The 24533-nt window shown below is 41.3% G+C and overlaps 1 protein-coding gene across 7 annotated transcripts; it reads left to right on the forward strand.

Moving 5' to 3' along the window:
* The first annotated feature begins 359 nt into the window (after window positions 1-359).
* map7d3 (MAP7 domain containing 3) lies at window positions 360-24508 on the forward strand. Of its 7 annotated transcripts, XM_034542971.1 has the most exons (21): window positions 360-567; window positions 8745-8846; window positions 9180-9260; window positions 9356-9519; window positions 9814-9925; window positions 10879-10962; window positions 11729-11836; window positions 12616-12717; window positions 13140-13238; window positions 15144-15269; window positions 17279-17418; window positions 20171-20301; window positions 20429-20649; window positions 21902-22031; window positions 22157-22442; window positions 22705-22758; window positions 22851-22926; window positions 23128-23278; window positions 23604-23667; window positions 23749-23896; window positions 24003-24508. In XM_034542971.1, exons 1-21 carry the CDS (start codon window positions 522-524, stop codon window positions 24008-24010), a joined length of 2433 nt encoding a protein of 810 aa, XP_034398862.1. In that variant the 5' UTR covers window positions 360-521; the 3' UTR covers window positions 24011-24508. The 7 variants fall into 7 exon arrangements, with proteins under 7 accessions (XP_034398862.1, XP_034398858.1, XP_034398859.1 ...); XM_034542967.1 differs by having other exon boundaries at window positions 361-567; window positions 23604-23896; XM_034542968.1 differs by having other exon boundaries at window positions 361-567; window positions 17303-17418; window positions 23604-23896.
* Window positions 24509-24533: the final 25 nt, after the last annotated feature.

A 24533-nucleotide genomic window follows, 5' to 3' on the forward strand; every position in this document is an offset into this window, starting at 1 on the left:
CTCTCATGTGCAACGCTATTCTCTGTGTACTACGGTTTTTACGGTAAACGTAGTAGCTCATGAACATGTTTTATTTGACCTTAACTTTAATCTTTAATCTTACTTGAGCTCATGAAAATGTTTTATTTTATTTGTAGTGTTCCAGTTGTTCTCCACAAACGAACACAAAGTGATTAAAACATATTAGGTTCAATTTTGTTTCTTCTTAAGAGTAAGAACTGACTGATTTAACATTTAAATATTCTTATTCTGTATTTAAATGATAACGATTTAAAAAAAGTTGTTCAACACAAGATATCTGCAAGCGGCCCGTGTCTGAAAACTTTCCATTCACACAGTAGCAATTCAAAGGCGTTGACGGTTCGTCCGCGTTTACTTGGTTTCCGGGTAATGGTCAGAGTGAGGCCTCTTTATCTGTCACCCTTCTCTTTGATGTCCACGTCCCCGTGGTGTCCGAGTCCTACCGGCTGCGATGTGTTACGCGCTTTAGAAAAAAACAGAGAAGGAAAAACTTCATAGAAATGGCGGAGGGTGCTACGACTCTCAAAGGCTTGCGAGCCCAAATGGGTAAGAAACTTCCTGTCGGTCGTAGTCATGTGTGTACCCAGTTGTCTCTTACAATGCAGTTATCACTTTTTAATGTTTGCTGGCGACTGCCTCCGCCAACCGGGTTAACGTTATCTGAACGTGTTCAAGCTCGTCCCGGCTAGTAACGTTAGCTCGCTGTCCGGTGAAACGCTGACAATGGATGCGGACAAAAAAGGGCAACTTCTACCCGCATTAAACGTTAAAAGTTAGATTGAATTGACTCGTCCCGGCAGGTAGCTCGCGTTATATTCGCTGCTGACCTAAAGTGCTCGTGGTCGACGTTAGCGCAAGTTGTATCGTGGTGTTTGGCTGCCTCGGAGCCGGTTGACATGTCACAAGTTGACGTTAACGTCAGTCGTGTGGCGCCAAGCTCATCGTGCTTCTCTTTACGGAATATAGCTAGTTACATCACGTCGCCTATCAAAGTGCTGTTGTGTGATTATATTTAGACTAACGTTACGACGGACACACTCTAGTTAACCGCCTGGGTAACTAAGCTAGCTGCGTTGTAACCGACACTCGTCAGTCGCTTAGATAACGTTGCTCATCACTTGGGGATTATTGTCCAAAGTGATCATCTGCTATCCCGATCAGGAAGAGTTCAGGAAGCGCTTTTCGGTGCACGAGTTCATGCCTCCAGCAGAAACCAGCAGCCACCCTGTGTCCAGCCACACACCAGCAGCTTCACAGTATCAGCAGTTTTGTAGTTTCCTGCCCCCTAAACTCCTCTTATCTTGTATTAAAAGTGGTCTTTTCTCCTCCGCGTCCATTGGACAGTTACGCTTATTTGTTGACATATGGCACAGCCCCCTCCACTCTCCAGGGAGGGTAACTATAACAATGTCTGACCTGAATTTGAGATAAAGCTGGAGTGTCAGACACACAGCTCTGATAAGACAATATAGGTGCATAGTTGCCCCTTTTTCGTAGGTCCCTACAAACGGCTCTATTAAGCAATAATCACGTTGTATTTTTGTAAATGGCTCTTTATGTGCCAACTGCAGCAGCAATGTCTCTATCAATGCTTCTCATCCAAGCCTCAGCTGGCCCCTTCCAGACCTAGACATGGATGTTTGCTGTGTCTGCATCTGCGGGCATGAATGCACAGTTTGTTATGACTCGAGCTGCAGTTGGGCACAGTTTTTTAGTGTTTCAGGGTAAGAGAGAGTTTTCTGCATACCCCTTATGGGTGTAGGCATGTTTTACTCCCGGCAATAACTGGATCGTATTTAGTCCGTATTCTTCCTGTTTCCCTTAACTTTTCCAGTCAGTCTTTTAAAGCTGGAATTTACATCCACCCAATTCTGCGGTTTTATGAAAATATCCACAACATCTAGAGTGATGTGACATGTAGGAATCCTGGCATTGTGAGGAATAAAATGATGTCTGTTTGCTCGGCCTTCAGTCAAAGCAGAGGCTGACACTAATAAAATAATGTAAGGAATCTGGTTCATGTGAATGACCATTTCCACAAGAATGTGAGCAAGGATAACATGTACCCTGCTATTATGAAGGGAGATCACACTACTGCAAGTCACACTGCAAGGTTACCCTGATCCTGGCTCACCAAATGCTGCTGCAGAATTAAAATCATTAGAAGTATTTCTGAACTGATCGTTTTCAGCCAAAGGAGGGAATGGACCAGTTTCAGTGGGTACTGTAGTTCCTTGGATCCACTTTGCTTTGCTCTTCTTGCACAAATATCCCCTCGTCTGTCTAATTTCAACCTTTCAAATTGACTAACAGGATGTGTTAAAGTATAAGTAAACAAATACACGAAAAGATTTGAATAGCAAAACAGGTTCATTTGTATAGGCTATAACTAAGTTCAGGCCAGTGTCAGAATACTTTGTTCAAGGCATCAGTTGGTATGTGTATTACATAATTATTTCTAAATTTTTTTTTTTTTTTTCTTCTTTCATTTCACATTAGAAAAGACAATGCAACACAATGCCATGGCCATACACAAGTTCCCTGCCAACTTTGCCTGTAGATGTGCGGTTTGAGGATATATTCTCACTTACAAACAGTTACAGTTTGTGTAATTATTGAAAGTCAATTGCTCTTGTTGATGCTGGCAGACTATAAACAACTACATAACACACACTTTGACTTTTAGACAGCAAAACAATAAGTTGTGTTAAAGTCTAATTACATTTAGCTTTTTGTCATTTAACTAGTAATTCCAAAGTATTTGTAATTTATTGATACCTTTTCTAGTATCTACATGTTTCGATAGTGTCTGCCCTTTTCATTAAGAGAGTTGACCATATACTTTTTCTCAACAGAGAACTAACTTAATACTATAAAAACTGTACTGTAAATACTCTGTTTTATGCCCCAAGGCCTTATCGTAAAGACATGGGTTAAAGAGCCCAGCAAGAACTGGACTGATGTAATATTAATAACTGATGAATGCATTTGGATATGATCAGATCCCTTTAATGCCTATCTCCACAAGAGAATATGGTCTACCTGGAAGAAGAGACTCCCTAGGAAACTGGGATGTGTCATCATTATCCTACCAGTTCTGCAAATAGCCAGGGCTTAACTTTGCATGAACAGGTCCCGAGTAATCCCATAGAAGATCTGGTGTATTTTTGTGCGCATGTGTGTGTGCACATGTGTGAGCGTGCATCAGCAGTGTTATATGAGGTCCAGAAATCTTGAGCCAGCAATGGGAAGCTTTGTGTGACATAAAAGACGGTTGATGTTTTAATTGTTTAAAACACAAGGCAGTATCACCGCATTTGGACAATATTAACAAAATAAAAGGAAGTGATGTTTTGGTCAGTGAATTAACCTGTTGTGTTTAGATGGAGATACAACTGGCATTAGGCAACGCAAACACTTCCTGTGCTACAAGCTACTTAAGTGTACCAAGCAGCTGGGCTCGTTAAAGGCTGCAGTTGGAAGGAGGGACAAAAAGAGTCCTAACCCACTTCCCCGCTATACTAGCATTGTCTCTGCGACAGAGCCTGCAAAATGTATGTCTAAAGATGCTTGTCATTTAGAGAACTAGCATTTGATCAGTGTTAGCGTTCAACTAGAAGTGTTATGATGTAATGCAGGTCTGTTTCCTGTGATGTGTTTACTGCAACCATAATAATCAGCATCCTGAAGATTGGACCGCATACATATTTGTGCTGCACTCAGAATGTTTTTCCTTTGTTCTTTTTAGTTTTTTCTACTCCCTGAAACTACTGGATGATCACAATAGCGAGAGACAAGTAAGATCAACAAAAGATAATTGTTATAGACAATTATTATACATATATATATATATATATTATAATAGACAGATAAAGTGTGATGATAAATTATTTGGCGCTTAGTGGGATTCGTAGTTGAGGGGCGCCTGACCTGAGCAGCATTAAGATGCATCCACCCATGGAGTCCAGACACTGGTCGTGGTGCCTGATGAAGCTGATTAATCTGAGACTGGGCGGTGATGGGGAGGTGGAGGCGTGCTTGTACAAGCCACATGAATGTCCTAAAGGCATAGGGACAACCATATTTGATAAGAGACTACAGCAAGATGATAGGCTAACAATATAGGCGTGTCACTGTGCTATTGGAAAGGAGAGACCAGCTGATGAGAACGGCTGATATCATGATTGACAGCCCCAAATAATGACGGCAAGCAGTTATATAATTCATCGCCTTGAGCATTCAAAGGAATAGTCTTCCTGACTGAGATGCATCACATTAAACAACTTAACTTTTTTGATGGCACCATGATGGTTGAGTGGAAATAGCGCGGTACGCCAACTGCAGACGGCATCTTTAACCGTCTCCAAGTACTTGAACACGTTATTATCCAGCTCTGATAATGCCATTGATCAGTCCATTGTATGATTAGAGGCCAGGTTAATAACTAGTGGTTTTGTCCCTCTAACCTATATTGAAACGTTTAGCAGAGTCTATCAATGCTGCAGCAATGATTTATGTTAATGTCTGCAAATCTCCATAGTGATGCATTGATGAAAGACTACTCTTCTCCTCTGATTGGCTCCTTTCATTTCTATGAGCACACCTGGCTCTCTTGAGATCCTTTGGGGAAACAGACTCTTCCCCCCTCCTTCTCATTTAAGCACCTTAATCAAAATGTGAATGTGTGCGTCATTGTATTCCTCGGTGCTGTTTCTGACTTAGTCTTGTTTTGAAGTTCAGTTCAGTAGGAACATCAACTGTGGTTATGACACATTTAGAAATTCAATAATATCTTCCGAGCATCAATGCAACAGAAAGGCTTATGTAACTGGATGTTACGGCCAGAGATGTAATGCATAAGTAATCTTGCTCCTACACAAAGAGTCTGCATGGTTTTAGCTTGGGACAGTTTTTACTTACTCAGCCCCTTTGCTTTCCTGTCTGCTTTTACTTCCCTTTTAAACAGCAGAGAATGCAGAATAAAGTCTTAATTATGTCATGTACTAAGAGGTCGTACTATTAAAACTTTGTATCTTGTCTCACAACTACATTGTGTACATTATTTTATCTTGTGCAAGTCGATACGTTCTGAGCTGCCCCTTCATAGATTTGATCATAAATCTACTGTTTATGGGTTGCGTTGCATTATCGGCATCATTGTGTCATTTATGATGTGTTACTGTTGATATACTGTATATTGTACAGCCCCGACTAAGTAATTGTTGCTTGTAAATTGACAGATTAAGCTTTTTAAAGATTTACGATGTGTTTCTCTCTATTTAGCTATATGAATCATTTCCATGCCCACCTTGATACCAGACCTAAGCATGATTGAGAAGCTCGTCATCCATCTTGAGCTGCTGTGTAACAACAGTTACCCTGTGTCCCCTTTGTATGAAGGTTGAGTAAAACGGGAACGGTTGGGGGAAAGAGTTGTGATGCTGGGATTTAAACCAAGACATTTCAATTACATAATCTGCACTAATGATCCACAAGCCATCAAGATTCAATAGCTCTGCATCTTTTAACATTCTTTTTTTAGGAGAGATAAATGTGATTTTACTTTTCATTTTTTCATGCCTTAGATTCAGATGGCTTTTCCCTCCTTGAGGATAATCCGTCTCTTTTAGCCCACAGTGACCCGTCTGTTTTCCTATTTATTCTCTCGAGTGTTGTTTTGTCAGACGGTAATAGCAGTTTCATCAGTGTCCCACAGATTAATATGCTAACCTATACTCTAAAGTATGATAGACTGTTTACATTCACCATAGCACACTAAATACAGTGTTTGCTTTGAGGTCAGGGTATTCTTTGTGGCGTTGCATGATTCACAACAGGTATACAATCCAATAGCATAGCATTGGTGACTAATTAGTTATTAGTTACTCTTTTTGTATTGTAAAATGTGTTAAAAGTGGTGTTAAATCACTGTAATCTTTTCTTCATTTACCCTCCGTTTAGCCAAGTCATCAGTGGGGTTGAAAAAGGGAGTCGAATAACAAAAGTGAAGTGTCGTGTACACTTCCACTGGGCATTAGCAGCAGACTTTGACCCTCATAAGCTACTGCTTGACTTGAGAGCATCAATGCTGCTGCATAAAACAAATACTCAGTGTCTGACTACCCTGTCAGCTGCTTTGTCCAGCGCCTGTTCATTCTTACATCTAGTTTGTTACAACTGCTTCAGGATGATTGTTATAAGAGGAGGGCTGGGCAATAACTTGATATGATAATTAATCCTCTTACAATGGAATCGTATCCTGATGAAAGCATATCTCGAGATATCATGTTACACAATGAGGCTACTTTATTTACACTAGTACTCAAAACTTGCAGAAAATATAAATTGATAAGAATTCAGTTTATGGGAATACCTCAGTGTAGTTAAATCAAAGTACCGTCTTAATCTAATTACTATCGGATAACTAGTATATTGTTGCATGCATGTAAACAGTCATTGTATAGCTGGACACATTTCTTAATGTTTTCTCTGTAATTTCACTTGATACCAATATGTTCATTTTGCAGTTACGTTTTTTTAATTAGATTAGAAAATAAGTATAAGTATGTAATTCACTCAGGAGTATACAAATATTAGCTTTACCATGTGGTTTTTTCAGAAACGCCTTTTTATTTATTGAATTACCAGAAAACACACTTTATCGTGATATACTGTATACGTCTTGTTATTGAGATATGAAATTACTAATATTAAGATAGAGTTTGGCCATATCGCCCGGCGAGTAATGGAATCAGTCTTAAACAAATCTGTCCACATACCCTGCCAAGTTATATGCCAATATTTAGTACTGAACAAATGTTATGTCTCCATTTGTCGGTAACGCTTCATGTAAGAACGGCCCTTTGTCAAATGACAAAGAAGACATTACATTGTCATACTGATGAGACGTGCACGCCATGCTGCACCATGATCAGTGCCTGTAGTGGCCACAGCATTAATGTTTTCCATACACTAAGACAACTCTGTAAAAAAGTGTTTCTTACTTTGATGACGTTCAATAAGCACCATCACGTAACCGTTTGTATATATAATATATATACAAACTAAATATATATAACTAAATATTTTTTCCACAATGGATTTGCTTTTCTAAGACTCGCCAAATTGGTGTGGGTTTTCTTGTCAAACTAATCTTTATATTTACTTACCAAATTTCGATATGTCGTGGATGATGATTGTAATCCACCTTCTAAGCATGTGAACTGATGGACTTTCACTCTCAAGACTCAGACGTTAGAACTTTCTAAACAGTCCACTTATTTTCACTTTTTTACCACAAAACATTTGGTGGTGGGGATGTAAAGCAGTGTTTCCTAAACTTTTATAATGGGCCTTATCTATAAATCTCAAGATTAACGAAATGCGTTCTGTTCCATTTTTACCACCATTTCCACATCACCTTGTATTATTTGCCATTTTGAAGAGATGTAAGTTTGATGATGTTTAATGCACGTGTTATTGAGAACATATAATAATACACCTGTTGAATACTTAATAAATGAGACATAAATGCATTTAGGCAGAGTTAACAGTAAAATCGTCAGTAAAACAAACAGAATGTACGTTCGCTTTTCATATTCGATCCAATGTATATAAATAGGCTATAATTATCAGAACAATGTCAACATTCAGGCTCCCTCATTTGGTCAAATGTGTAATGCAGTTATACATGTTACATAAAAGAGTATAATAAACAATTTGATGGCAACTCGAAAAATATCTCTGACGACCAAACTACATTTTTGGAATAACTAATACAATGACTAATGTGCAATTGTAGTACCATGATTATTGAATTACAATATTTTTGCCAAAAAGTAGGTTTATTTGCAAATTGCAATAATTACTTGATGATGGAATTATGACGATTATGGAAACAGTAGGAACTCGTTGAGTTACTGATGGAGACAGCCAGAACATATTTAGAAGTGCTCATTACTAATGTGAATATCCCATGACTGGCCATTGTTTTGCCTCTTTGTCAGTACTTTTGTAATGCTGAATACACATCGACACAGAAGGAACGAGACCAGAGAAAAGGCTGATACCAGGGCACATAAAGCTTGATCATGTCCTCACTGTTTCCTTCCTTTCTGCCCCTGTTTCTCCTCACCATGATGTTCCCATTAATACTGTAGTTTTAACTGAAGCAAGTACTTTCAACCTTGTGGTAGTCCTGGTGGGAGAGTTGATGCATTTGCTACCTTTTTTAAAAGTTGTGTAACCCCTGCCTTTATTTGAAATTGCTGGATATGTGAATTGCACACTGATTTTTTCTCATGTAATTTGTCGATTTATTTGATCTTTTTGTTTCAAGGAGTAGTGTCCACTCGCGGGCATATAGTTTACCAGGAAGCTCACAAGGCTTTGATTCCAGACATGGCTCTTACTGCAGCCCATCCCTCTGAGCTTGTCACAGAAGTCCATGTATGGCTGGCTACAGGGTTGACCATGAGGGATGGGTTATGTCAGATGGCTGAATAGCTGGATTGTTCTGTAGCTTCAAATCTGTCGGATCGCTCTTGAATTAGCATTCCTATGGAAAACAAAGCACAGAGAACAACATCTGATTGGAACTTTATTGGTTCGGAATACCCAGAGCTATTCTGTTTCCTAGATATTATTTGATATACCTGCTTTGTCAGTTATGACATGATGTGCGTGTGTGTAAACTGCGGGTGGCTGTGTTTTCCTACATACAGCTGCAGCTGCACAAGCACAAGCCGAGGAGCGGCGCAGCCTGTCAGGGAACAGCCCAGGGCCTACAACCAACGCACAAGCTAAACCTCAGGGGAGTAGGCCAGGTAAATGACACCACACCCTGACACAGAAACAGATTGGTTCCCACTGATACTGCCCTGTCACTGCTGTATTGTCTTCCGTAATCTGAACCATTAGATGCAACACAATCCACTTCCACCACCCTGTCGGTATAGTTTACCCCAGGTAATCCTTAGTCATCATCTTATTACTGTAACCGTTGACAAAGCCCATTAATGACGGTCACATGCACTCATCTGCCTGGCTAATGCAAAGCTCTTGTAACACTATCCTGCATTTTTATTCCCCCCTTTTGTTCTCTGAATATGCATCGATGTGTTATACCTTTTGAACACATATACACGTATGTGTTGCAGTCATTGACGGTGCTGCACTTAGAATAGACGACCGACTGCGAGTAGCAAAAGAGAGGCGAGAGGAGGCAGAGAAACAACAGGGTAAGGGGGTGATCCCAGTGTGATATTATCGGAGCCTGAGCATAAGACAACATACTAATACGTTATGTTTATTCTGCACGCACGCATGCACACAGTTGTGAGAGACTCTCAGATCATGGAGCGGGAGCGCAAGGCCAAGGTGCAAGTGGAGCGTCAGATGGAGGAGCGTCAGAAAAAGGTTGATGACCAGCGAAAAAAGGAGGAGCAGAAACGATTGGCTGTGGAGGAGAAGAGGAAACAGAAACAGGAAGAGGAAAAGGTAACTGCAGCATGGATGTAGTCTTGAGAGCCCAGTTGTTGCTTGGTTGATTTGACTCTTTTGACTTAACAAATGTAATTTACACAAATACACAGGTTTAGTTTAAAAAGGGGAGGAGGAGAATTTTGACTAAGGAGAGTGTTAAGAGGATAACACCTCAGCTATGCATACATTGTACTGCGGCGATTATGATATCGTCAGATCTTGTCCTCTCTGCCACTGGTTTACGGACCGATGTTGCTCTGCTTTAAATGACTTGCAGTTTTCCCTTCGTCTGTCCTTGTAATGCTGCAGGAGCACTATGAGGCGATGATGCGGCGGACATTAGAGCGTAGTCAGCGAGTGGAGCAGAGGCAGAAGAGATGGTCCTGGGGAGGACTGTCCACAGACTCTGATGGGCGAACAGGTAGAGGCCCTTTCTTCACCTTAATTTAAAGTACACCCTTTATTTTCTGTTCAATTTTACTTTCATCACTTATGGTGCATCAAAGACACAGTTAGGATACACAAAATGCTCTTTAGGTTTTCAAACAAGACATGAAAGTGGTAAAACACAAAATGTACATGATGATAACACAATAATAATGCCTGATGACTTGTATAAGTGCTCTCAAGCTGGTATTGATAATATTCAAGAGTCTTGACTAGCTGCTATACGCCCGGGAGCTTTGCACAAGAGTAACTTCTGCTGCCGTATTTACTTATTTGTGTTGAATTGCATAACTAAGTTATTTTCAGGGGCAACCATAAGAGCTCAGCCTTGTTATCAGTTAAGCGTTTATGAATTGCATATCATTTTTGTAAGATCTTTTAGTTAGTAGCTCAAAATCTGAATCCCCAAGAAATGAAAAGGCCCCCTTTTCAGACTGACAGTGGAGACAATATAATTGTGTTCAAATCAAAAATATATTCAGATATTGCAACAGTACTTTCAGATATTGTTAGTTGTCATGCAGTAAAAAAACAACTCATAAAATCCAATTAATTTACTGAGATCTGAATGTCAATGACAATTGTTACTCGTCTGTCCCAACACTACATGCATGTGATATCACTTGACCCCTTCGCACAATCACTCCCACTATTTGACACTCAAGCAAGCAACCACAATGTTCTGCAGAAATCTGCTCAACGTTTTTAAATTACAGGTTGTTTATATTGTCGAGGTTCCAACTGATCCTCATGACTCTTTGGTGCAACAATTGTAAATACTCAGCATGATACTTATTGCTTTAGGGACTGGGTGTCGAGTAACGACTGGCAGACAGGGTTGCCTCTTCTCACTCGCCTTGTATGAAGGATGTTTCTCAGCATCTTGTATTTTATCCCTCCTCTGTGGGAGCTGTCTTTTTCCCGCAGGAGACTCAGATGCCGGCTCTTCATCTCCAGTAACTATAGTTATCTCCCCTGCCTCGCCAGAAAAGCCACCAAGGAGTCAACAAGGTTTTGTTTGTTGATAATTTGCTCATCAATGTAGCAACACAGCATGGACTGGCACTGGCACTCTAGATAGCTTGGTTACCTACTATGCTTCCCACCAACACCCACCCCACCTGCAGTCTAACTGGAAGCTTTTCACTAACAGTTGTTGTATGGGGCCGTTGTTCCTAATGTGCTTTGTGCTGGGTGAATAGCTCGGAAGTGTAGCTTTTAGGTTGTTCACTTAATCGCACTGTTGAGCACTTCCGGGTCACATGGGGGACTTTGCATGGAAGGCCAATTGAACGGCACATGAAAAAACAGCACTAGTATCACCTTTGGATTCTCTGGCACGGGTTATGTTTTGGATGCTCTTCTCTCTGGAGTGGTCAAAAATAAGCATCTGTTTACTAACTACCACGCCTGCCTCTAAAACCACAACAACTTTGTTATGGTTTGTAAAAAATTAACACGGTCATTTTATACATGCTATTTAACAGCAAATTCATGCTGTATATCATGTGTTTTGCTAAGAGTGCGTCACTAAATGTGCACCGCTTTGACATTAGATCAATGGGCTAACGGGGCAACAACCATCAGTGTGTTGTTTGTTTTTATGTATTTTAATTTAGGGATAATAAGGAAGCAGCATATCACCCTTTGCCTATTAAGGGTATTAGGATCTTGCAGAACCTAGTCCTCCCTTGTGTGCACCCAAATGCCCTCCTCCATTGGCCAACCTCCAGGGTAAACCCCGCCTCCCTTGTCTGTCTCTCCTCCTCCCTCTTAGTGGACAAGCGCTCCACATCCACCATGAACCTGAAACAGCCGTCCGAGGCTGGCATCAGCAAACGCCTATCCTCCTCTTCTGCCACCCTTATCAAATCTCCTGACAAACGTAAGTCTCCTCACTTCCCTCCCGCCTTCCCCCCTTCCTCCCTCCCACACTGGCTCATTCTCCCCCTCCCTGCCTCCCTTCACCCATTCCTCCTACCCTCTTTGCATTTCTGTGCTGTTTCTTAACCAATGTAGTTCCAAACAGACTATTATCAGCCAGGTAAATGTGTTACTCTGATGAATAATGTACTAAGATCTACCAGGTGACAAACTAGATTATCTGGAACAAACCTACTTTCTCTTTTAACTCTTAAGCCTGGAGTGAACTGACCCCTGTGCTCTCCATATCCAGGGCTTTAAACACAGACTCACTGGAACGCTGACAGACTGGTAAAAGTGCTTGAGCTCTTTGGTTCCAGCTAATTATGGAGTAGCATGGCCTCTCAATCTATTTACTATGCACCTCCTATGAAGCACTGGATCAAATGTTCCGAATCACAAGAGGTCCCAAGCACCACATGGTGATTCATTTATACATATGCTCATAGTGGTATAGAAGCCTATAACAATTTTCACAAGCATATTTTGATTCACAAGAAGTATAAAAAAACTAATCAACACAATCAGTTGATTAATATTTCTTCACAGCTTCTATGGGTTGCCAGTGTCATTTCCTCTTTCTGATATTGTTGATTGCTCTATTCCTCTCAACATGTTTAATATTCATGCTTTTCCTTTTCTAGGCCTATGAATATATTCAAAACAAAGTCTGAGAGACTTTGTACCAATTACAAAAGAGCGCTGTCTAAATTCATCAAGTGTTTCATCATTGTCTCTCAGGTGTTAAGCCGAGGAGTTCATCTTGTAATCGGTTGCCTAACAATGGCAATGCTGCTCAGGCCAGTAAGGAAGACTGCAAAAAGCCTCAGGTGGAACTGACAGGTGCAAAAGATCCCCTTTCCATCCCACACTATGCTTTCATAATAAAGATGAGGTACTGTGCACAATTTAGCAAACCCACACAGGTCATAGAGGAAACATTCAATAAGTTCCATTATATGATAAGATCCGTCCCAACTACGACAACCACATAGCAATTTGTATTTCTACATGCAAATGGTTTAAACACTCATGGCAATTAACACCACCATATCTTACCTGGATTATTATCAGAATGGGCAGTTCTAACTCTCCTCTGTGTACTTAGTCTATTACACTTCACATCATCAGCTGCTGTCTGCCCAAGCCTGGTGACTCACATGCGGCCAAATGAAGTGCACACGACTTGTAAACTGTCTTTGGGGATTCCTTGTTGACTCCTTTCCAGTGCCTGCTTGGCTATAACTCCACTTTCATGTCCGTAGGCCGTTCCGTCAGGAGGAGAAGTTCCTCCCTCACACGAGTAAGTGAGGGCAGAGCACAGGCCACTGCCAAGCCTGATAAGGCGACAACGGAAGATCAAGGTGGCTAGCATGAACAATCAGAAATCCGTTTTGTCCCGCCTCTATCTGCATCACTCGGGCCTCTCGTTTGTGATAAGAAGCATGTTGCTATGATGTTAGCCGCTTGCTCATTCTGAATTTGCTCGACTTTTAAACACTTTCATCGACTAAGAGGTTTTGGGGATAACGCTTGGCTCATTTCAGTGTCATCTGCGATATCGGTTTATAAACTGGCCAACTCGTCTTTCTATGCGTTTCTTCCTTCCGTCGATGTTCCCTTCTAATTAACTCTTGCTCACTCACTGAACTACCCCGAGGCAGCTGCTAAGCCTCTCTAAACTGTTGTTCCCACTATCTGTAATTTACTGGGAACATTGTGCTTGTTCCATGTATGCCTTTCTGCTGTCTTAACCCACCAGATCCTGCACTGTGCTATGTTGTTCACTGACAGCTTATCTTGTTTTAACTATTTTAATTTTTCTCTTTTCAAGTGACCACGCAGGAATGTTTTTTGGTGCTGTGGCTGCACTAACACGGTGTATTGTATTGTTGTCACAAAGTGTTGATTGTTTTCTCCCTCCAAGATGACGTCTTAGCTTGATTTTAGTCACTAGGCTCGTGCTTCACTGTGGTGTGTGGCAGTGCCATCCCACCATAGCACCCCCAGAGCACAGAAATGACTCCCTCCAGTCTGTGTATTGCCATTAACCACCAATGCTTCCGTTTGTCCTGTAGTGATGTCGGCATTCGTACGAAAGATCTGCTGTAAAAATGTTCTTGTTCTGTTTACATGTTTTTTCTGTGTGGTTAGCCTAGACAACAATACAACACAGAATTGATGATCACATCATTCAAATTGACTTAATGCTTCCTATTAGCAAAAAATAACATTTCATACATTTATTTCACCCTAAATCTCCCGCACAACTATAACCTTAACGCTGACTAATACCCCAGATTTGTAATAACTGGGTGCAGAGCAGGGAGCCGTGCTGCCATGCCCCAAGGGTGAGTCCTCAGCAGCTAACAAACAAGTCTGTCTGCAACAGATGTCTTCTCAGTAAGAGCTCCAAAAGGAAGTGTGTGTGTGTGTGTGACCTTTTTAAAGGGCTAGCATTTACGGACATGTGGCAAAATGAACCCGACACCTAAACTCTTCTTCTGGTATGATTTCTACTTTGTAGATTAGGTAGCAACAATGGAATAAATGGGGAATTGTTAATTCTTTCATTTAATGGAAGCAAGAGATATTAGTTTCTTCTATGAAATCAATGGCCACCATAGTGCTTTCATCATATGATGACCATTGCAGTCTGCCTCCCTTTTTTTTTTTCGTCAAATTTGCCAACTTCTTTATATTCATCATAAGAGTTTGCACAGCAGAAGCTAAAGAAGTATTGCCTGGTCACAGTCACTTGCCCCATCACTTTTAGGTTTATTTCACTTCTCATCTTCCTACCCAATAGCACTCCACCGTCTTTTAAGTTCACTAATGGATTGTTTTTCCCATCAGCACACCTCCCTCTCCCTCAAGGGCCCATTGATTTGACCCTATTGTCTACTTTGACTACTGTTTTAACTGATCTTCAGTTACCAGACAAAATCGGTATTTGGTCTGTCTCAGCACTTTTCCATGGCATCCTTTCCTTATTGTCGTATTGATTATACTAATTTTATTGAATATCACTGAAAGTAAACGGGTTAAAGACTGTTGATAAGGAGCCCATGTAAGATTACTGAGACATGACCTTTGGTTGTTTATGTTGATTCTCCTGTTGGTAAAATCACATGGTGACCTTTCTGAACTTCATTGACCCCTCTTACTCCCCTTCTTCTGTTTTGCCTTCAACCCCCATTCTCATCCACTCTTTCTTTCTTGGCCTCTTTGTTCTCCTCGGTTTTTCGGGTGATTTTTCGGCCGCGTAGCTCGCAGGCCACCGGCTTGCACTGTGGACGGAGGGGTCCTTAGTCGCCTGCTCACCCCCACCCAGGCCTCACTAGCTAGGAGCAAGAGCGCCGCCGCCCTGTCAGCTGAAGGAACAAATGCCCCAGGTAACCTCGGAGACCCTGACAAAGAGGAAGGATGGCAGGACACAGAACCTGGTCCTTCCTACTTGCCCTCATTTTACCAGTAGAAAGTAGAAGGTAACCCAGCACTCCCAGTGTCACTTCACTAGCTCTAAGCTCATAGCCCAGTGCCCTTCTGCAGACCCTTATGCTTTTAAATTTGATTCTCTCAAAGTTAATAGTGGCCTCTTGGTTTTAGTGGTGCAATTACCAAAGTCACTGATCAGCTCCATGTGTTTTAAAAGCGGCTATTTTAACAATCAGCTCTAATTGTTACATATGTACAGTAATTATTTGCAGGAAAGTACACTCATGTGAGAGAGAGAGAGCCGTAAATATTGACACGCATACACACACGGGTCCAGCTCACATGCATTCTTACACAATTGGCCGTTGTGTGCTGAGCTGAGCTGAGCTGAGCAGGGCCGACTTGGCTGGGAGCATTTCTCTGCATTTGAGGAGCCTCAGGGACCATGCTGGGAGATTTGCTCTAAGCTGCTTACCTGTTAGTTCTTGTTACGTCAGAATGAGACCGTTGTGCTATTGCATGTGTTCGGGTAGTGACACCAGACTGCTGGGGGACATTGAAAGAGTTATTACTGGCATTTCCATGGAATATATTGGCTTGATGTCACACTATTCAAATTCAGGATGTCCCCATTCTGCCATTAGATTTTGGTCTGACAGTTTGTAGTATTATTGCCTCTTAAGCCATCTAGGTGAGGTGTTGACATCTTACTAGATGATTTGCATGCTTTCTTCATGCTTTTAAAACCTAACACTGTGAACTGTTTCAGTGTTATGTTACGATGGGTGTGATCTACAGTATTTAAGGCAGAGATTAAGGGTATAAATAGTTCCAGACTCTGCACAATTGAAAGAACCATACTGTAGCACTAAACCCAGCACTGAGTGCCAGTGAAGCTGCAACGGTATTCCCCTGTGTTGGTTTTAGGGTGTGGTGTTTATTGACCGGCCATTACAAACCCATTAGCGGCTATAGATCTGCTAAGTATGGCTCCGCTATAAACAGGACACATCTGCATTAGCAACAGCAGCAGTGGTAGCTCATGGCAGGATACATTTCGTAGTCAACATAGCTGGTCAGTGGTCAGAATGTAAAACAAAACACATTTGTGACCAGGCTGTGGAAGGGAGAGTTCCTCCGGTCTCAGGATTATCGTGGCTAATCCCTCAATCTGACACAGCAAGATCAGTGCCAGTGGACAACACTCTTAACTATCCCTACTACCTGCACGCTACACTACACAGCAGCCCAGGTTCAATATTTTGGATCAGTTGGTCCTGATTACAATTGAGATTTTTCTTTTTGTGGTACTCTTTAGAAATTGTAAGGCAAGGCTTATACCAGAGGCAGGTTTGTCCTGAACACACAGCAAATGTTGCATTCAATGTCTAATCTAGATTATGGAAAGTTACATTATAATTTCAGGAAAGACTGAAAGATTGCATTTTAGTACCGATACTAAACACAACAAACGACACAATCAACACTTTGTGTGTTTAGTGTACTAATAAATCAGTGTATGTGTTTGCAGTGTTTGTCGTTCTGTGTTGATGGTAGGTTTTGTGTAGTGTGTGTGTGTGTGTGTGTGTGTGCGCTGTGGTTCTTGGTGTTGGGGTGTGTTCATGTTGTGTCCAGAGGCTTCAGCACCTGTGGCGTTTCTGGTTTTTTTGTACGATTTTTGCTCTCTGCTCCTCATGTCGTCTGTTATCTCCAGCTCAATCAAAGCTTCAGAAATCAAGCTGTTGCCCGTGCTGTTTCTAACAAATCGCCTTTTTGTGCTCTTGTCCCCTTACAAATCCCTCTCCTTCATTTCTTTCAACCATCCTCTGCCCTCCCTTCCTCTCTCTCTTTCCTCCACTCTCTTCATTCTTCTTTGCTGTGCTGCTTTGCTGACCAACTCGGCCGCTTATCCCACCTCCCATTGGTTATGCTCCCATGGCCCTGCGATGACTGTGTCCTTTACCAGAGTGTCACCTGTGTCCTCGCTCAGCCTCTGCCAGCCCCCTGCACCCACCGCGGGGGCCTGTGCGCAGCCGCAGCATTGACCGACAGAAGAGCGGGATGACCACCTCTGTGTCGGCCGACGGAGCCCTCGACCCCTCAACGGTGAGAACACCTTTGAGTTTATGTTACGAACGCCACTGGTCAGAAAGACGTGTAATGCTGTTAGTGATCTTAAGGGAAAGCTTTCACCGCAGTTAATGATTTCCTGAACGTCCTTCCTGTGCCCTTCTCATTAAGCTGTGTTTTTGTATCCTCATGAATAAGTATGTCTGATATGGCTATGTACTTAGTATAAGTGTGTAAATCAACACTAGCTGACAGACTGGTATTGTTTCCCAGAGGAGGTTTGCTTGTACACGTTGGAAGGCAACGTTGCTTTCAATAATTTGATCACGTTTTGGGATTTTGGAATCCCAATTACAGGTGTTGTATGGAAACCCCTATTTCAACATGACATTTCTCTGTAAGATTTGAACAGTCAAATTATATCTCAATTTGAGAATTTTATAAATTAATTATAGTGGTCAGAAAGAGTTTTTATTTTACGGTCCGGTGGTCAGTCTGTTTTTACTGAGGGAGTTTACAATCGTGTCTATTTTCAAACTGCAGAGTGGTAATTATTATTATTATTATTATTATTATTATTATTTAAGTTACATTTTGGAGCAATGAGAAGTCTGATTTCAGGCAGTATGACATTCTGGTTGTAGAAATAAGTTGGACACTATTATCAAAATGTTTTTTGAAACTGTTAGAACAGAATTTAGAGATCATACATTACAATGTATAATAATACAGTGTTGCGTTTGTAAAACCATGTCTCCTTTCATTTTTGCAATAGTATGGTTTTATTTCCATTGTATCGTATTTTAATTTGACTTGGAAAATATGGATAGACTATAAAAAACATTTTAATAGTGGACACATGATTTAATTTTTAGTAGCACTGGAAGAGTGACACCATTTGACAGCAAACGGATGTCTCAAGTAGTGAGAACAAGTGCACTCTTCTCTGCAAATGAGCAGATGGCACCAAAGACAGATTTATGTGCACGTATCAGGTCATTTGCCTGTCAAAGTACTTCTGCAGGATGCTAAACATAGGGAAATATTGTTCCTCCAGCTGTTCTCCGACCTTTGCTGGTCACTCATAATATTAACTTGTTGATACATAAGTGATGTCTCGGATGTTCTCACTTGGTGGTCTCTCTCTCTCTCTTTCTATCTCTGTCTCCATTTCCCTCTCTTTCTCTGTCTGTCTCTCTCTGTCTCAATTTCCCTCTCTTTCTCTCTCTCTCTCTCCTATCTATCTATCTATCTATCTATCTATCTATCTCTCTCTCTCCACGCTCTGTCTCTCTCTCAACGTGCTTCTCCTCCTCTGTGACTGTGAAGGCCTTCATTGTCGTATCATGAGACAAAGGGATCAACAATGGCCTGATTATAGACCGATCAGACCATGCCAATCAGACCCCATCCTGACCCTGGGGCCTATTTTCAAAAACCTTTGACTTTGCTCACCATTTCATTGTCCTCTCTCCTCCACATGCACAGATTGGTGTGTAGATAATTGAAATTCACAGCTTACCACTTTTGCGACACACTTTGGTTAAATTGTTTTTAAGTTGGATGAATTAAGCCGCCTGAATTCAGTGGTGTATTTCTTTTAAATAATGAAATATCTGCACGCTTCCTTACTTTGCTTATAACATGATATATTGTATTGTGTTGTATATTTTGTGTAAGCACACTAAGAGTCACCTTACCAAGTCATATTCCTTGTTTGTGCAAACTTACTTGGCCAATAAAACCTGATTCTGATTCTGATATAAGTAGGGTTTTAGGGTCGTTATAGTTAAGTTACTGCTGCGAGTGTCTTTGAGATGACTTCTGGAAGACACTGTATTGTTCCGATGCTATATTTACATGAATAGGAAACAAATGCCTTGTTCCTGTTAGGAAACTGTACACCAATTGCCTGTACACCTTCCTGCTTTTCCTTTCCATCCCCCACCCCCCCAGAGAATGGTTGTGTGAACAAAGCTAATGCAGTTTGTTATTCGAGTAATTTAGTAAATGCACAAAATACATTGCATTTAATTTTTGCTTGCTTGGCATTCAGTCCTAAATGTGTGGGATGGTATATGTGCATCTGAGTGCCACATGGTTGACCTTGCTGTACTCAATGTCATCATGTTTATACTGCCATACATAGCACATGATTAGCATTAAAGATGAATAAACCCTGACTCATGGCTCCTTCGCAGGAGCATTGTAGGACTTTTAATGTGCCGGTGAAACCAAAAGAGGCAGACTAAAAAACACATTACATTATCCATTTTCATTTGACTTACATTTATTCTGTTAGGATATTTGTGTTTCCTTCTGGAGTTCGGCTTTTTTATTTGTATTCAAATATTTGTATATAAATATTATGTTTATTATATCTGCTTCGCAAACTAATGTTTTCTATTTTCTGACCTTTTTCTTCCATAATTTGGGATACTTTTGCTTCTTTGGGGCCTCTAAAATATTGTAATGATACAATTTAATAATTATACAGTTTGGTTACAATTTATGTTCACATAATGGCTGTGTCATGATGAAGTAACTCCTGTTTCATTTTAAGGAGTCACAAGACAAAGAACACTGGCATAGACCAACAACTTGTAATAAGTCATTAGGGTTGTCGAGGACTGATCCTTTTTTAATGTCTGTACAACTTGATTTACAACTGATGCAATGTCATTTAAATGAACAATGATTATAGCTAAGGGTGTTTGTAAGGAGCTGTTTGCCTGTTCAGTTCCTCACTTCAGTTCCTCACTTCTGTCCCGTCCCAATGGGACTACAGAAGGACAAACAGTTTACATCACCTGGCGGGCAACGTCCCGCCTCTCCATCTAGCAGCCTGGGACGCAACCGTTCACCATCCCCAGCCCCCAGCCCAGCCCCAAAGAGGACGCCCTCCCCAACAGTACCCAAGTAAGACTACAAGTCTTCTCCAGAACAGCTTTTGTGATTTAGTGATATTTTACTTCAAATGTGAATGCAGCCTTTTCATTTCAATTTTAATCCACAAATGGACACAACTCACACTTTGTTCTTATAGGCAAAGTTCCAGGACACGCCCACCCTCACCGGGTGCAATGAAACAACGCCCCCCATCCCCCCAGCCGACATCGGCCAAACCGCCACCTATCCAGAAGCCTGCTCTCACTCCAACAGGGCCCCCCACCTTGCGAAAGAGGGACTCCAAGTCCAAGGATCTGTGTCCTGTCCAGGCTGTTTCTCCACAGTCGTCGGATTCCAACAAGACCAAAGAGAAAGATGGTGAGCAATTCACAATGATAAGAATATAGTCCACAATATAAATGTTTTACTGCACCTCGTAAAAATATATCTAACACTATTGAATGTCTTTCATAATGGTTGTAAAACAGGTCCATATGAACAACCAAGGTCAGCTGACAGATTTTAATTAGTCAGTACCAATATTTGCAAAGGCTGATTGTTCTGGCAACAAGGATGTTTGCACTGGTGCATCGGGACATGCTGCCCAGTTCAGGGAGTCAAGTGATCCAACGACACATCAATTTCATCTCAACTATAGAAATATTAATGATGCAGATCCAAACCTACTTAAACTCAAAAAAGGGCTCAAAGTAATGTCTTTGTTTACATAATACTGAGCCACATCTTGATCCAGAGAATTACCTTTGCATAATTGTGTGCTTCATTGTTGCACCTGTTCCATTTTTATATTATCTATAAAGGAGTAAAAGAAGGAATAAAAAGAGTAAACAAAAAAGCTTCTTTGGTGAAACAAACATTTAAATCTGCATAACAATATTGCTCAAATTTTATTTCATTGTCTTTTTAGCTATCATTAGCTGTCATTATTCCCCTTTTGACCTCTCGCTCTCATATCAGAGATGCTCACCGCAGCATCTTGAGTCACATCCTGACAGACCTGGGTTGTTGCTGCTGCCGCCTCCTGGAGAGAAGCATAATCTGCATGATAAAATGGCTCCGTAATGGTTTATCACTGCACTGTGCATTTGAAAGATGTAAAAACTAAAATGTCAGTGGCACATTTATGTTTTCAGGGTGTATGAAAAGGTAAATGCATAAGGTGTATACCATTTAATATTATCAAATCAACAGACACTTTTTATGGCTGAAATAACTAGAGGAGAATGTGTGTTTGTTTTTTTTGGTGACTGATACAAAAATCGGATAGAAATCACAATATTTTCATGTGGAGCCGTCCTTCTCATCGATATGCAACATTGCCTGACACCTTATACTAATACACTCAGAGATATGGAAGGGATCATTTCTGAAATGTGACCGTATTCCCACAGAGATGATCATGTGAGGTTACGCAACTCAACATCAGGCCCCTGTCCTTCTCCATCACGACTAACCAGTCTGGCTTCCTCTCCTCTCTGTCGTCAGTCACACTGCGTCCTCTGGAGGGCCGGATGCTGTGGCCTCGCGTCAGCACTTCATTGAAAAATGGGTTAAAGAGTGACATAAAGTGCTTAAACAGATTTTCAATATTTGTCTTTCCACATATCAGACCCTAAAGCCTCGACGGGCACCAACTCGGCCGCTGAGGCAGCCAAGATCCTGGCAGAGAACCGCAGACTGATGCGAGAGCAGAAAGAGAGAGAGGAGCAGCTCCGGGTTCAGAGGGAAGAAGAGGAGAAGTAAGATTATTGAAATTGTTTATTAAATCTCTTTTTTCTATCTCTTAAAAACATGATCTTTTCCCATTTTGTTATAATTGTTCTATGTTTTCAAGCCATTCACAGCTTTTTCTTTGCTATCACAGGCTGAGAAAGGAAGAAGAGATGCGTTTAGCGGAGGAGGCTCGACTTTTACGCCTGGAGGAGGAGAAGAAGCTTGCAGAGGAGAGGAAAATTCAAGACGAGGAAGATGCTCGTCTAGCAGAGGAGGAGCGGGTGAGAATGGCAGAAGAGGAGGCAGTGAAACAGGTCGAGCTCCAGAAGGAACGGGAGGAGGCTGAGGCCAAGGCCCTGGAGGAGGCAGAGAGAGTCCGTCTGGAAAGAGACCGCATTATGCAGCAGAACCAGCAAGAACGAATGGAGAGGAAGAAGGTATGGATGGACTAATGAATCTTCTTTTAATGTGGGTCCTCAATAATCTGGTATATTGATCACCAAACTCTTTGACATTTACTGCCTACACTGTTTACATTTTATTACATCAATTACCCAGGTTGGCTTCTCTTTTGAGCGCACTAATATTTCGAGTGATTTAATCAATGATCATATAAACAGTTTCTTAGTGTTCCCTCACTGTGTAGATCTCAATTAAACATTATTCAAAAAAAGATGTGCTTTTTTTCTCCAATTTCAGAGAATTGAAGAAATAATGAAAAGAACAAGAAAAGGAGACCAAAGTGACTTGAAGGTGAGCTCACGTTCATGCAGCCTCATCGTCGACACCGTGTGTGTGTGTGTGTGTGTGTGTGTGTTAATGCGTGGTTTGTGTCTCCTGCGTAGAGTGATGCAGGAGATGACGATAAGCAGGAGAATGACGAGGACGAGGAAGATGAGGGAGAGGACTGTGACACCCAGAGTAAGTGTTCCCATCCCCCAGCTTTCTCATTGATGGCAGGTTTAGAAGATGTATGCATCGCTGCATTTATGAATGTGGTACTTTGTGAAGGTGTGTCTTCCCCCAATTGTGTTTGTTTGCATTTACTGTACATACATTGGTCGCTTATGTAAATTGACTAAATTCTCAACATGAATTCTGTTTCCTCCGTTGACGTCGTAGGCCAGTCAGATGACACCGGCATGGAAGATGAAAAATACGAGTCTGGTGAGGCACAACGAAAGGAGCCCCTGGGCAGCGTGAACGGAAAACCAGAGACGGATGACAAGGAGAATAACAATGGCCTAAGCACAGCGGAGACTCAGGCAGTAAGGTATGACTAGAGAATGAATGAATAACGATCATGAGTGGTGCTGAAAAGGTTGTAATTTACAATAATGTAACAGAAGGGGTGAAATTGATTGGTTTCCCACATGCCAGCAGCCACGCGTTCACTCCAGAGAAGCACCAATTGTGTCACATTTGTTTGTTTTGTCATTTGTTACAATACTGCAGCTGTTTTAGGATATTAGGATACTATATTCAACTTTTAAAAAGATTTTCTTCTTCAGTATAACGGATTGTTGTTTGTGCTGAGACGGACTAGCACATGTTAGACCAAATCACGTCCCTAACCATTTCCCTCTTTCCTTTTCCAGTCTAGTCCCTAAGAGCCGCCTCGTCGAGGACTCTGAGTTCCTGAACGAGCAGGACGCCGCCAAGGTGGGCTTGGTCTCAGGTCTCAATGGTAAATCCAACCAGTGGAGCTTTGAGGAACTCATTGACCTTAACGTCCACTCTAAGGCTCTGCCCCTCATCAAAGCGGAGGACAGTAACCAGGTCTTGATCAACTGTGATGGGAGCTCAGATGGGACCAGGGTAGCCTTCGAGGACAAGGGAACCCCCGTCAACACCCTGCATTCCTCTAATCAACCCATAGAAGCCCTTTCAGGTGAGGAGCCACTTGCACTTATTTCTGGGTACTTTTTCATGATACTTTTTGACATAATTTGGCATCTTCTTAAAGACCGTAACTCATTTCTCTTGTGTTTCTGTAGAGATTTGATGCTGCAGCCGTTGCTGAGAAGCCTCTTACTGTTGCACTCGTAAAGTTCCTGTCTAGCTGAGCTCCTTTAAAGAAATTTCCTGTTTCAGTCCCAAACAGCTTCCTCCTTTCTCCTCCTCCCCTTCCAGGAGGAGCACAAGGTGAAGCGGAAAGACCACCCCAAGTGCTACATTTGCACCCAACATTATATATATATATATATATATATATATATATATATAAAAATAAAGTTGTGGTTCAGGGAAATTCCATTTATGCTTGCTTCAGGTCGCTTTCCTCTTCCTCTTGTGTTAATTTCTGTTTTGTGTCCAAATTTGATGATCTTTTTTAAGAGTTTTGTCTTTGTCAGGGGTGCATTTGATGTAATTTATTAATTTTGGTTTCTTTGTTGATGTAATTATTATTAAATGTTTAGTCTTATTGTTTTCTCTTGTAATATGGGAATATTCCAGGACACGTGCACATTTGGCCTGTGTAAATAAAATATCGTGAGTTAAAGGAAGGAACGTGAATACATTCTGTT

Source organism: Cyclopterus lumpus, chromosome 10 (genome assembly GCF_009769545.1).
Source record: "Cyclopterus lumpus isolate fCycLum1 chromosome 10, fCycLum1.pri, whole genome shotgun sequence".
NCBI lineage: Eukaryota > Metazoa > Chordata > Actinopteri > Perciformes > Cyclopteridae > Cyclopterus > Cyclopterus lumpus.